The following is a 15,013-nucleotide window of genomic DNA, read 5'->3' as shown; positions in this document are numbered from 1 at the left end:
AAAAGTATAGCAAGTGGCATAAATGTTGAGGTCTACCAGGAGATATCTGCCTTCAGGGTCAATATCAGTATGTAATACTTCTATAGCAAGGTGCTTCCTAGCCAGGAGAACAACCCCTCTAGCCTTTGAAGTATAAGGGGCAGCTGCAAGAACCATCCATCCGAGCATGAACAACTTATTAATTTCTGGAAGGAGCAAATGGGTTTCCTGTAGTAACACCAAATCTAAATGCAGCTTATTTAAATATAGGAGGAGCTTCTTTCATTTAATCGGGGAGTGAATACCCCCCACATTCCAGGAGCCCACCTTAATCGATGCCATATATCACGAAACACATAAAATAAACAAATGACTCAGACTTCCTGGTAACCAAAACAATAAGACACAGGACGGGAAAGAAAGGGTAGGAGGGAAAAATAGAACAGTAGGGGGAGCATAAAGTATGCACCAACAACAATTTTAAGAAAAAGAACTTCACAATTCGCGTTTCTGAAAAAAACCCAGAGTAATCCGCCTAAACAAAGAATGTGTAAGAGGGAACAATAATCCCTCCTAAAACCAAGTCAGTGACCAATATAAAAACAACAAAAAGGCATTTTGGCCATAAAAAGTAATAACACTTTGAAAAGAACAAAGATATAATATAATGCTACATCCCCTGTGTTGAGATAAAAATAAAATGGCATTCTGCGTAGCAATATAGCAAACAGCATATAATCAAACAGATAATACAACAGCAATAAACAGGAAAGTAGAGTAGTTGAAATAAATGCGTAGCCAATACTTCATCACAACGGAGTACGCGACAATGTGGTCAATAGCAAGAATACTGCAGAGAACCGGTAAGCAAACAAGTCTGAGTAGAACCCCTTCAGGCGTAAGGAGGCAGCAAGAGGAGAGTTTGTGGAAGCAAAACGCAGACTGTGGAGAGAGTCTGATATGACGAGAGCAAGACAGCAGGAGTCAGTGTCAGATATCATCTTCCGCCATAGAATGAGCTTGCTCCTGTAGAAATGCAGCTGCGTCAATAGCTGAAGTAAAATCCTTGAAAGATGAACCGTTGAAGATTCTCAGACGAGCCGGGTAAAAGAGGGCAAACTTTCCCCCCCAAGAGCCAACTGCAAGCACACTGGGTTAAATGCTTTACGGATCCTTGTCAATTCAGTGTAATAATTCTGGAAAATAAGAAGTTTGGTATCATTCCACATAAGATCTCTTTCGCTGAGAGGCGGACCAAATGGACTCTTTGTGTATATAGTTCAGGCATTTGAATAATACGACTCGAGGTCTAGAAGAAGAAGAATCATGGAGCTGTCCCGTACGATGGGCCAGTTCAATCACAGGATCCGAACAGACATCTTGATTTTCAAGTAGTTTAGGCAGGGTCTGTTTCAAGAAATTATATAACGCCGGTCCTTTGAGGGATTCTGGCAGCCCCACTACTCTCAAGTTGTTCCTACGGGAACAGTTATCCAAATCGTCCAGTTTTGCCCATACCTGCATGTCAGATTGTTTCAGCTGCGCAGTTAAATCTTGCATGGATGAAATGGCTTGGCAATTTTCTCCAGCAGTATGTTCAACTGCCAGCACCCGCTTGGCCAGCTGTTTACACTGGCTCTTAATGTCGGTAACTGCTCGTTGCAGGGCAGCTGCATTAATTGTGGCTTGTTCCTTTAACATGAGCTGCACTATCTCTCTCACAGCCTGCACAACATCAGCAAAGGTGAGGGGTGAAGAAGGGAGGGAAGTGTGGGCTTGGTGTGCCTTAGCTGGGGCTGTGGATGGTGGCTGGACCTTAGTGGGAGCTGCAGAAGGTAAGAGTACCTGGGGGAGGCTGATAGTGGATGCCTCCATTCCTGGGTCTGTCCTCATATCAGCCGCACTGGAACCGGAAGTCTCTCATTTGGTGTGTATTCGTTAATGGCAAATTTGTGGTTTTATTTCATATTTAAATTTATTTTGTTTTAAAGGTGTTTTTTTTTCTTACTAAGGTGCTCCCACTCATATTCCCCCTTCCACACCCAGCTATCAGCCAGTATTACCATTCCTCGGTTTCGGATCTGCCCTTATCGTATGTAAACTTTCTGTAAGTACAGTATACAACATTTGCATAGTCTGCTGTTTAATAGCCTAGTCTAGTGGGTTATGTCATAGCAATTAGCTGAACAGCCAATCCGACACTTTTCGTCCAACCCAGGTCTAAAAACCCAGGTTGGATGCATTCACACTAGAGGCGACCCAGGTCGCACCTGGGGAAAAACCCTGGTAGAAAGCAGGGCCGTGGACCCAAGACTTGGGTTGTCTCTGTTCACATGCAGACAAACAGTAGTACCTGTTCAATCATTCCTGGAGATAATTATATATTAAGTGCTATAAAAGGGGAGGGGTCACAACACAAACAAACAGCAGAGGGGGGGGGGTGCTCCCCCCCCCCGGTATCCCCCCAGCACACTGAAAATTACCTGTAACAACACCAGAACCTGGAAGGCATGCTGGTCCTTGTAGTGCTAATGGGAGATCCTCGGAGTGGCTCCCAGGTAAGCTAGCCCTCTGTCTGGATGCGTTTTGGTATGAGCCTTTATCATGAGTCCTTACTGTAGATAAATCACATGGCCCTATGTTGGCACTGCTATTATGTAGTGTTAGGACTACTGATATCGGAGAAGCCTTGACGGGGCTCAGCAGCTAAACATATCTTTGCAAACACATGTGACCAATTCTCTGAAATTCTATTACCAGATAGGTTCAGGTATTGTTACAGGTAATTTTCAGTGTGCTGGGGGAATACCAGGGGGGGAAAAGCACCCCCCCTTCCCCTCTGTCTGCTTTTTGTATCTGTTCACACATAGCAAAAACCCAGGATGATGCACCTTCACAGGAAAAAAAAAACAGGTTTTTCCGAAAGGGATATGTATGAGAAAGGGTATTAACTTACTGTGCTTGTAATACACAATATTTCATTTTCTTTATAGTCTTGGCTCTACGTCAGTTTAATTTGCATTAAGCAAAGATGTACTTGCTACAATTTAAGATTCATAATATGGATGAGATTAGACATACTACCTAGAATTGTATATTTGGAGGAGAATAGTCAGAGCCGGCCATAGGCATAGGCAAACTAGGCAATTGCCTAGGGCATTTGATATGCCTAGGGGCATCAGCAGCTTCTGCTGATTAAAATGATATGCGGCATGCCTATATTCTATATGTAGCATTTCATATGCAGATACAGCCACAGTCTCACACAGTATATAGGCATGCTGCATATCAGTTTAATCAGCAGAAGCTGCTTGTGCATCCTAGCCAATAGCAATGCAAATAAGATGCATTTTCATTAAGAAAAGGTGCCCGACGTTAGCATTGATGCAAGATTTGTGAGGACACATCTGTATCCAAGCAGAGGTAGAGGTCACAGTGTTAGTGGAAGTGTGAGTGCTGTGTGTATGTGAGTGGGTTGGTTGTGCAGTAGTGTTCAAAATATGTGTAAGGAGCATTATGTGTGTCATGTAAAAATGCATTAATAATGTGCAACATATGTGTAAAGGGCCACTATGTGTGTCATTATGTGTATGAGGGCATTAATAATGTGCGGCATATGTGTAACAGGGTACTACTGTATGTGTGTCATTATGTGTATAGGGGCACTAATAATGTGCAGCAAATGTGTAGGGGGCACTATGTGTGTCATTATGTGTATAAGGGCATTAATAATGTGCGCCATATGTGTAAGGTACATTATGTGTAAAAGGGCATTAATAAAGGTTGTCATAATGTGTAAGGCGCATTATGTTTATAAGGACATTTATGTGTCTCATATGTGTAAGGGGCATTACTGTGTGGAATTATGTGTATAAATGCATTACTAATGTGAGGCATTATGTGTATAAGGTGCTCTACTATGTGGTGTTGCATATAGAAAGGGCACTACTGTGTCGTCTAATGTGAATAAAGAGCAATAAGGTGTGGTGTAATGTTAATAAGGAGCAATTCAGTGTGATGTAATGTGAATAATGGGCTCTACTGTGAGGAGTAACGTTTATAAGGTAAAGTGATACTACTGTGGGATGTAATATGAATTATGGACACTATCGCAAGATAAAATGTGAATAAAGTTGCAGTGCTGTGTGGCGTAATTGGAATTGGGGTTACTATTGTGTGGCCATGCCCCTTCCCAGCAAGAAGATGCCCCTTTTTGGGCTGTGCGTCAAATGTGCGAACTGTTCCTATTTAAAATATAGGGGTATAAGGACTGCTATGGGTGAGGGGTGATGGTGCTGGGAAAGAGGTGCAAGGTCAGAGGCAGAACCAGCGGTGGTGCTAGGGGGCACCAACCAAAATCTTGCCTAGGGCATCATATTGGTTAGGGCCGGCTCTGAGAATAGTAACATAGAGATGGAAGACATGAATCTGTAATCATTTACCATTATCTCAGGAGTGATAATCGGTTCAGTAAATCACATAACTAGTTTCAAATTCCACATTGCAGCATTAACATACTGTATCTCCTGATTATTGGGAAATACAGATTAAAACTGATGAAATAGTGGTATCAGAATTATACTGCAGTGTTAGGGGGTTATTCAGAGTTGTTAGCAACCCCAAAAAGTTAGCAATTGGGTAACACCATGTTGCACTGCAGGTGGGGCAGATGTAACATGTGCAGAGAGAGTTAGATTTGGGTGGGGTGTGTTCAAACTGAAATCTAAATAGCAGCCAGTATTTAACCTACACAGAAACAGTATAGCCCACCCACATCTAACTCTCTCTGCACATGTTACATCTGTCCCACCTGCAGTGCAACATGGTTTTGGCGATTTGATAACTTTTTGGGTTTGCTAACAACTCAGAATAAGCCCCTAAGTATGAACTCGGGGTGCACAGTACACGTACACTTGTGACATGAAAATCATTGCCTGTATTTTTAAGGCCTTGTAAATGATTGCTGCTTTAAAAAATACAGGCATTTTCGTCCAAAGTCCCTCACCTCCGGCAGCTTGGAGCCTATTACATTTACCCCTAAGTTTAGAAAGCTATACAGAACATTGACATTGTATTATTGGAGTGATTGGTAATGGCTGTCATAGGGCCTAATTGAGGGGGTCATTCCGAGTTGATCGTAGCTGTGCTAAATTTAGCACAGCTACGATCATCTTCCCAGACATGTGGGGGGACGCCCAGCACAGGGCTAGTCCACCCCGCATGTCAGTCCGGCCCCCCCCGCACAAGTACAAAAGCATCGCACAGCAGCAATGCTTTTGTACTTGAAGTGTAACTCCTGGCCAGCGCAGCTCCTGCGGCTGTGGCTGGGTGTTACTCGTCTCTGCCCCTTGTCACGCCCCCCCTTGTCACGCCCCCCACACGGTCCAGCCGCACCTGCATTGGCCGGACCACGCCCCAAAAACCGCGGCCAATTGCCGCCGTGCCGCCTCCTCCCGCCCAGCGAATGCCTCTGCCTGTCAGTCAGGCAGAGGCGATCGCTAGGTAACGACAGCCTTTGTCCGTATGGCATGCACCGGCGCACTGCAGCGCTTGCGCAGTTCCGACCCGAACGCTGCACTGAGAACAACTGCAGCGTGCGATCAGGTTGGAATGACCCCATAAGACCTAATCGCAGGAGCAAATTTGTTAGGTAAAGGGCAAAACCATGTGCACTGCAGGGGAGGCAGATAATAGGATTTTAATACCTACCGGTAAATCCTTTTTTCCTAGTCCGTAGAGGATGCTGGGGTCCACTTCAGTACCATGGGGTATAGACGATTCCGCAGAAGCCATGGGCACTTTTAGACTTTTCAAGGGTGTGAACTGGCTCCTCCCTCTATGCCCCTCCTCCAGACCTCAGTATAGGAACTGTGCCCAGGGAGACGGACATTTCGAGGAAAGGATTTACTTTTAATTTAACGGTGAGATTCATACCAGCTCACACCTCAACCATGCCGCACAACATGGCATTCAACATAACACATGCCAACAGGCATGAACCATTTGCAGCAACATGCTGAAAATAATTGTAACACAACACTTGTGTAACTACAACAAAGTAACTACTGCAGGTAAAGTACGTGCTGGGTCGGGTGCCCAGCATCCTCTATGGACTAGGAGAAAAGGATTTACCAGTAGGTATTAAAATCCTATTTTCTCATACGTCCTAGAGGATGCTGGGGTCCACTTCAGTAACATGGGGTTATACCAAAGCTCCAGTACGGGCGGGAGAGTGTGGATGACCCTGCAGCACCGATTGACCAAACTTGAGGTCCTCATCGGCCAAGGTGTCAAACTTGTAGAACTTTGCAAACGTGTTTGACCCTGACCAAGTAGCTGCTCGGCAAAGTTGTAATGCCCATACACCCAGGGCATCCGCCCAGGATGAGCCCACCTTTCTAGTAGAATGGGCATTTACCGACTTCAGTATCGGCAATCCTGCCGTGGAATGAACGTTCTGACTCGTCCCTCTGATCCAGCGCACAATAGTCTGCTTAGAAGCAGGACACCCAATCTTGTAGGGAGCATACAGGACAAACAGCGCCTCTGTTTTCCTTATCCAAGCTGTTCTTGCAACATAAATTTTCAAAGCTCTGACCACATCTAGAGACTTTGACTCAGTGAAAGTGTCAGTAGCCACTGGCACCACAATAGGTTGGTTCATATGGAAAGACGAAACCACCTTTGGAAGAAATTGTTGGCGAGTTCTCAACTCTGCCCTATCTTCATGGAAGATCAGGTAAGGGCTCTTGTGAGACAAGGCCCCCAACTCAGACACCCACCTTGCGGATGCCAAGGCCAAAAGCATCACCACTTTCCAAGTGAGAAACTTCAATTCTATCTCCTGTAGAGGTTCAAACCAATCCGATTGAAGGAACTGCAACACCACATTAAGGTCCCATGGTGCCACTGGGGGCACAAATGGAGGCTGGATGTGCAGCACCCCTTTCACGAACGTCTGAACTTCTGGAAGGGAGGCCAATTGTTTTTGAAAGAAAACTGATAAGGCTGAAATCTGGACCTGGATTGAACCCAATCTTAGGCCCGCATCCACACCAGCCTGCAGAAAATGGAGAAAACGTCCCAACTGAAACTCCTCCGTAGGAGCCTTCTTGGATTCACACCAAGACATAAATTTTCCCCAAATACGGTGGTAATGTTTAGACGTTACTCCTTTCCTGGCCTGAATAAGCGTGGGGATGACTTCTTTGGGAATACCCTTTCGGGCTAGGATCCGGCGCTCAACAGCCATGCCGTCAAACGCAGCCGCGGTAAGTCTTAATACACACACGGCCTCTGCTGCAGCAGGTCCTCGCGAGGAGGAAGAGGCCGAGGATCTTCTATAAGCAACTCCTGAAGATCTGGATACCAAGCCCTCCTTGGCCAGTCTGGGGCAATGAGGATTGCTCGAACCCTTGTTCTTCTTATGATTTTGAGAACTTTTGGTATCAGTGGAAGTGGTGGGAAGACATATACCGACCGAAACACCCACTGGATCACCAGTGCATCCACTGCTATTGCTTGAGGGTCTCTCGACCTGGAACAATATCTCTGAAGCTTCTTGTTGAGACGAGATGCTATCATGTCTACTTGAGGAATTCCCCAAAGTCCTCTGTGAAGACTTCTTGGTGGAGTCCCCATTCTCCTGGATGGAGATTGTGTCTGCTGAAGAAGTCTGCTTCCACTCCCGGAATGAAAATTGCTGACAGAGCTCTTGCATGCCTTTCTGCCCAGAGGAGGAACTTTGTCACCTCTGCCATTGCCGCTCTGCTTTTCGTTCCGCATTGACGGTTTATGTACGCGACTGCTATTACATTGTCCGACTGGATCTGCACGGGTTGATCTTGAAGAAAATGTACCGCTTGTAGAAGGCCGTTGTAAATGGCTCTCAATTCTAGAATGTTTATGTGAAGGCAGGTTTCCTGACTTGACCATTTTCCTTGGAAGCTTTCCCTCTGTGTGACTGCTCCCCAGCCTCGGAGACTTGCATCCGTGGTTACTAGGACCCAGTCCTGCGTCCCTCTAGTAGGTGAGAACCGTGTAGCCACAACAGGAGCGAAATCCTGGATTTGGAGGACAGGATTATCTTCCGGTGCATGTGTAGGTGGGATTCGGACCACTTGTCCAACAGGTCCCACTGGAATACTCTGGCATGGAATCGGCCAAACTGTATGGCCTCGTAAGCCGCCACCATTTTCCCCAACAACCGAATGCATTGATGTATTGTTGACACTCTTGTTGGTTTCAAAATCTGTTTGACCATTCTCTGGATTTCCAGAGCCTTTTCTACTGGAAGAAATACTCTCTGTACTTCTGTGTCCAGTATCATCCCCAGAAAGGACAATCTTGTCGTCGGTTCCAATTGTGACTTCGGAAAATTCATGATCCAACCGTGTTGTTGGAGTACTGACAGGGAGAGTGCAATGTTCTGCACCAACCGTTCCCTGGATCTCGCTTTTATCAGGAGATCGTCCAGGTAAGGAATTATATTGACTCCTTGTTGTCGAAGGAGGACCATCATCTCTGCCATCACCTTGGTGAATACCCTCGGTGCCGTGGTGAGACGAACGGCAACGTCTGGAACTGGTAATGGCAATCCTGTACTGCGAATCTCAGATAAGCTTGGTGAGGAGGATAAATGGGAACATGCAAGTAAGCAACTTTTATGTCTACTGACACCATGAATTCCCCTTCCTCCAGACTGGAAATCACTGCCCTCAGAGATTCCATCTTGAACTTGAACCTTTTGAGGTAGAGATTCAGATTTTTCAGGTTTAAAATTGGTCTGACCGAGCCATCCAGCTTCGGAACTACGAAAAGGTTTGAATAAAAACCTTCTCCTTGCTGTGACAAGGGTACCAGGACAATGACTTGATCTTGACATCATTTTTGAATTGCAGCTGTTACTACTTTTCTGTCTGGAAGAGAAGCTGGCAAGGTCGATTTAAAAAATCGGCCAGGGGGTACGTCTTGAAACTCCAGTTTGCATCCATGGGACACTACATGTGAGAGTGATGTGTCTTTTTCGCCGGTGTAGGAGCATAAGGCAAGAATGTCGACTTACCTGCGGTAGCCGCCGAGACTAACGCATCCAGTCCATCTCCAAACAAGGCCTCACCTTTATACGGGAGAGCCTCCATATTTCTTTTGGAATCTGCATCAGCATTCCACTGGAGAATCCACAACGCCCTCCGAGCTGATACTGCCATGGTAACGGCTTTTGAACCCAAGAGTCCAATATCTTTCATTGCTTCTAGCATGTATGCAGCAGCGTCTTTGATATGACCTAATGTTAGGAGTATCTCGTGTCTATCTATCAAGTCAATTTCCGATGACAAATTATCTGACCATTTTTCGATAGCCCTACTCACCCACGCGTAAGCAATGGTGGGCCTGAGCAACGTACCATTGGCCACATAAATAGATTTTAACGTAGTCTCCAACTTGCGGTCTGCCGGCTCCTTTAGTGAAGCCGTCCCAGGTGCAGGGAGAATCACCTTTTTAATTAACCTTGACAGGGCACTGTCTAATACGGGGGGTGACTCCCATCTTTTCCTGTCCTCTGCCGGGAAAGGATAAGCATTCTGAATCCTTTTGGGAATCAGAAATTTCTTTTCAGGGTTTACCCAAACTCCGTCAAGTAGAGTATTAAGCTCATGAGAAGGAGGGAAAGTTACATTATTTTCTTTCTTTATAAAAATAAGCCTTCTCCTGAGGTACAGGAGGGACTTCCGTAACTTCCAAAACTTCCCTTATAGCAAGAATCATGTATTGAATGCTTTTTGCCAATTTAGGATCTATCCCCCTGGAATCACTATCGTCGACCCAGGAATCAGAGTCCGTGTCTGTATCAGTATGTACTATTTGTGCAAATGGTCTCTTATGTGACCCAGAGGGGTCACCTGTGGATGAAAAGGCAGAACTATGAAAAATCACATCTTCCACTGATTTTCTCCAGCTCTCTGCATGAGATTCAGACTTATCTAATCTCTTACTGATATGATTCACACTATCACGTAATTCTTTCACCCATTCAGGCTCGTGGTGTGCCGGCAGCGCCACCACATTACAACTCTGTGTCCCTAAAATGGCTCCCTCAGGGGAAGAGCACCCTGCCTCAGACATGTCACACACGTGCATAACCACACCACAGACACTCCGGGACTTATAGGGGACAGACCCACAGTAAAATCTGTCAGAAGGACACAGATAGGATTTGCCAGTTCACAATCCAGCGCCAGTAATAAATTGTCTGTGAAACACAAAATGCCCACTGACATGAAGCGCTTTTATAATGGTAATCACACAATATATAGCACCAAATTTCACTGTGCCCCCCCCCTGTTTTGCACCCTGATACTTGGTTCAGCAGTGGAGGACCAGCGTTCTTCTCTGCAGCCTGGAAGGAGAGAAATGGCGCTGAGCAGTGTGCTGGCTGACTGAGGAGGAAGCCCCACCCCCATAATGGCGCGTTTCTCCTCAGCATTTATGAGGTAATTTTTTATACTGGCGGGGGTAGGACTGTGCCTCAGCATCTTATGCCCCTTTATTTGCCAGTTTTACTAGGTTTCATGCTGCCCAGGGTGCCCCCCCGCGCCCTGCACCCTGCATTACCTGTGTATGTGTGGGTAGCATGGCGCGCAGCGTTCCCACCCGCTGCGCGGTACCTTTTAGCCGTCACGATGTCTGAAGATTTCTTCTTACACTCACCTGTCTTCTGACTTCTGGCTCTGTAAGGGGGGTGAAGGCGGGCTGTGGGAGTGAGCACATAGCCGCAGCTAGCGTTCAGTTCCCTTCAGGAGCTAATGGTGTCCTGTCAGCCAGAAGCAGAGCCATGAAACTATTCAGGAAGTTGGTTCCTACTTCTGCCCCCTAAGTCCCACGAAGCAGGGAGGCTGTTGCCAGCAGTTCTCCCTGAAAATAAAAAACCTAACATAAGTCTTTTCAGAGAAACTCAGTAGAGCTGCCCTGGAGTGCATCCAGTCTGCCTGGGCACATTTTCTAAATTGAGGTCTGGAGGAGGGAGGAGCCAGTTCACACCCTTGAAAAGTCTTAAAGTGCCCATGGCTCCTGAGGAACCGTCTATACCCCATGGTACTGAAGTGGACCCCAGCATCCTTTAGGACGTATGAGAAATAACATTTGCAGAAAGAGATAGATTTGGGTGGGTTATATTGTTTCTGTGCAAGGTAAATAACACCCCACCCAAATCTAACTATCTGCACGTTATATCTGCCTCCCCCTGCAGTGCACATGGTTTTGCCCATTAGCTAACTAATTTGCTGCTGCGATCAGGTCTGAATTAGGCCCATAGTCTTAATGCAGAGCTAACCCTTGTGTGTGCATATTGAACTACAAGTCACTCCTGCAATATACGTGGCCTAGGCACAAGTCTATGTAGTGTTTCTTGCTAGTGGTAAATCATATATTAGTAGATAACGGTATAGGGGATGTGTGGGGGTCATTAGTTTACTGTATAATGTGACGGCCGGGAGAACAGCTTGAATAATGTGTACATATCCTGTCCTTGGAAAGTACAGTAGCGATAGGATGAATGTGTCACACTGTACATATAGTCATTATTTTACTTAAACCAATCTTATTGGTGGCGTCGTTTTTCTAGTTAATTGTAAAGTAATGTTTATTCACAATATCTTCCCATTTACAACTATCACTCAACATATTCCAAATAAAATGGCAATAGGCTAATGACTGAATAGACTAATAATGACCTTTCTTGCTCTCGCAGGGCTGCCCTCTTCAGAATGGAGACATTATTGAGATTTTACAAACTGGTCATCATCATTTTGCAGTATATGTAGGGGATGGATATATTGTGCATATAACAGGTACTGTATGCTCAGGCACACAATTATACTGTGACATTAATGCAATAATAATTAGGTACAGCATATATATGTCATGCACAGTAGAAGTCCCGAACTCTGTGTGAATAGCAAGCCATAAAAAGTTTTGCCTGCACTTTATAAAAATGGTTACCTTTATACGTATATCTATGATTGTGAACTATTTACACGTTAACAGGGATCCATACACCTACGATTAATTATGGCAATTCCCCGATTTGCTGTTGCCTGCGTCGGGTCATCAATGAAATCCAACATGTTGAACCTTAATTTGCCTATTCCGACCCAAAGATGATTGAAATGGGCGAGTCGGCTATTTATGACATGTAATATTTTGCTGTTCCCCGGACAATTCAGTTACCATCAGAGTCTGCTGATTGGCGGATCAGATCGGCAGAATGGGGAATCGGGCCATAGACGTATGGCCCACATTACATTGCTAGACCAGTGTACATATATCTAAGATGTTTACCGCTGTGGCTACAACAGCACCGCAAGGTATAGCTGATTTGGGTTATGGTCGTTAGGTCGACACTCATTAGGTCGACCACTGAAGGTCCTCAATGCCATGAGGTCGACATGCATTAGGTCGACATGGCCGTTAGGTGGACATGTACTAGGTCGACAGGGCAAAAGGTCGACATGAGTTTTTCAAATTTTTTGGACTTTTTCATACTTAACGATCCACGTGGACTACGATTGGAACGGTACCGCGAGGCACCTTGCCCGAAGCATGGCGAGCGAAGCGAGACATGCGAGGGGACACGGTGCACTAATTTGGGTTCCCCGTCACTTTTTACGAATAAAACGCCACCAAAAACAGTCAAAAACCTCATGTCGACCTTTTGACCTGTTGACCTAGTACATGTCGACTTAACGCCCATGTTAACCTAATGTACGTCGACCTAATGGCAATGTCGACATGCAGTGGTCAACCTAATGAGTGTCAACCTAAGTTGGGTCAACCCAACGACCCATACCCGCTGATTTTAAGACATTTGACAGACATGATAAAACGGGTGGTCTTCAGTTTGCCGGCGGCCGGGCTCCCGACGACCAGCATACCGGCCCCAGGATCCTGACCGCCGGCATACCGACAGCTTTTCTCCCTCTTGGGGGTCCACGACCCCCCTGGAGGGAGAATAGATAGCGTGGCGCGCATAGCACGCCACTGTGCCCGCATTGCACGCCACTGTGCCCGCATAGCACGCCACTGTGCCCGCATAGCACGCCACTGTGCCCGCATAGCACGCCACTGTGCCCGCAGCATGGCGAGCGCAGCGAGCCCGCAAGGAGCTCATTTGCGCTCGCCCAGCTGTCGGTATGCCGGCGGTCGGGATTCCAGCGCCGGTATGCTGGCCGCCGGGAGCCCGACCGCCGGCATAACATACTACACCCGTTAAAACAGCTGAATATGCCCACTGCTTGTCTTGCTTGAAGCACTAATACTGACTTCTTACTCAGGCAGGCTGGTAGGGATGGGAGATGACGCTCTTCATGGAGACTCTGTCGTGGTTGAGAAAACAATGCTGGAGGGTGTAGTAAAGGGCTGCAGCTACAAAGTAAACAACATTTATGATGGAGATCTGATCCCGGTGCCCAGAGACGAGGTGGTCAGTTCAGCTCTGCAAACAGTGGGCGAGAGTAAACCATATGGGTCCAGCTGCCGAGACTTTGCCCTTGAACTGAAATTTGGGAGTGCAAACCTGGATATTGTAAGTTTGTGTGAAGTGTGATGTATGGGAATTGGCCACAAAAACAATATCAAGAATTCTATTCAATATCCTATAATGCTGAAGAAAAAGAGTAAGGAAAATATTAGAATGTTTTCAGTTATGTGTTAGTACACAAGGGCTGACTGTGCACAGGGCTCCCCTGTGTTTCTGTTACCCCGGAGAGATCACTTGTTCTCCCTGAATTGAATGTCTCAGGGGGAGATGCATGAAGATGTGGTAAGTGTCAAATGCGCTATAACCAGCAGAATTTGACACAATGAGCCCCAGTATGTACGAAAGCAGATAAGGTAGATAAAAGTGATAATCTCTATGTTATCTGCAAACCTCTAATGATTTCGCTGCCACCATACTATCTTTCAGCTGTATGAAAAAAGGATAAGTGCACTTTTTCTGCTTATCTTTTTTTCCATATATCAACAGGTATTACCTGCCAATATATGATATGTGTACATACCCGTGGTGGCTGCTGGGGCCCAGGCTGTTCATGGTAGATCTTGCGATGGTTGTGAGATCTTGCACATGCCCAGTAGAGCAGTCTGGGAGGTAAGACACAGCGCATCAGCACTAGAGATGAGCGCCGGAAATTTTTCGGGTTTTGTGTTTTGGTTTTGGGTTCGGTTCCGCGGCCGTGTTTTGGGTTCGACCGCGTTTTGGCAAAACCTCACCGAATTTTTTTTGTCGGATTCGGGTGTGTTTTGGATTCGGGTGTTTTTTTCAAAAAACCCTAAAAAACAGCTTAAATAATAGAATTTGGGGGTCATTTTGATCCCAAAGTATTATTAACCTCAAAAACCATAATTTACACTCATTTTCAGTCTATTCTGAATACCTCACACCTCACAATATTATTTTTAGTCCTAAAATTTGCACCGAGGTCGCTGTGTGAGTAAGATAAGCGACCCTAGTGGCCGACACAAACACCGGCCCATCTAGGAGTGGCACTGCAGTGTCACGCAGGATGTCCCTTCCAAAAAACCCTCCCCAAACAGCACATGACGCAAAGAAAAAAATAGGCACAATGAGGTAGCTGTGTGAGTAAGATAAGCGACCCTAGTGGCCGACACAAACACCGGGCCCATCTAGGAGTGGCACTGCAGTGTCACGCAGGATGTCCCTTCCAAAAAACCCTCCCCAAACAGCACATGACGCAAAGAAAAAAAGAGGCGCAATGAGGTAGCTGACTGTGTGAGTAAGATAAGCGACCCTAGTGGCCGACACAAACACCGGGCCCATCTAGGAGTGGCACTGCAGTGTCACGCAGGATGGCCCTTCCAAAAAACCCTCCCCAAACAGCACATGACGCAAAGAAAAAAAGAGGCGCAATGAGGTAGCTGACTGTGTGAGTAAGATAAGCGACCCTAGTGGCCGACACAAACACCGGGCCCATCTAGGAGTGGCACTGCAGTGTCACGCAGGATGGCCCTTCCAAAA

The 15,013-nt window shown here is 46.1% G+C and overlaps 1 protein-coding gene across 3 annotated transcripts in view; it reads left to right on the top strand.

The window, feature by feature from the left end:
• The window catches only part of LOC134970033 (uncharacterized), a 55,199-nt gene that overhangs the window by 22,331 nt on the left and 17,855 nt on the right, over positions 1 to 15,013 (top strand). For all 3 annotated transcript variants that reach the window (XM_063946148.1, XM_063946149.1, XM_063946147.1), the window contains 2 exons: positions 11,729 to 11,828; positions 13,311 to 13,561. In XM_063946148.1, coding sequence (XP_063802218.1) covers positions 13,325 to 13,561 — 237 coding nt within the window. In that variant the 5' untranslated portion in view covers positions 11,729 to 11,828; positions 13,311 to 13,324. The remainder of the gene's footprint in view (positions 1 to 11,728; positions 11,829 to 13,310; positions 13,562 to 15,013) is intronic.

Source organism: Pseudophryne corroboree, chromosome 11 (assembly GCF_028390025.1).
Source record: "Pseudophryne corroboree isolate aPseCor3 chromosome 11, aPseCor3.hap2, whole genome shotgun sequence".
Taxonomy (NCBI): domain Eukaryota; kingdom Metazoa; phylum Chordata; class Amphibia; order Anura; family Myobatrachidae; genus Pseudophryne; species Pseudophryne corroboree.
The sequence above is the reverse complement of the archived record's forward strand: the minus strand, read 5'-3'. Positions and strand labels throughout refer to the sequence as shown.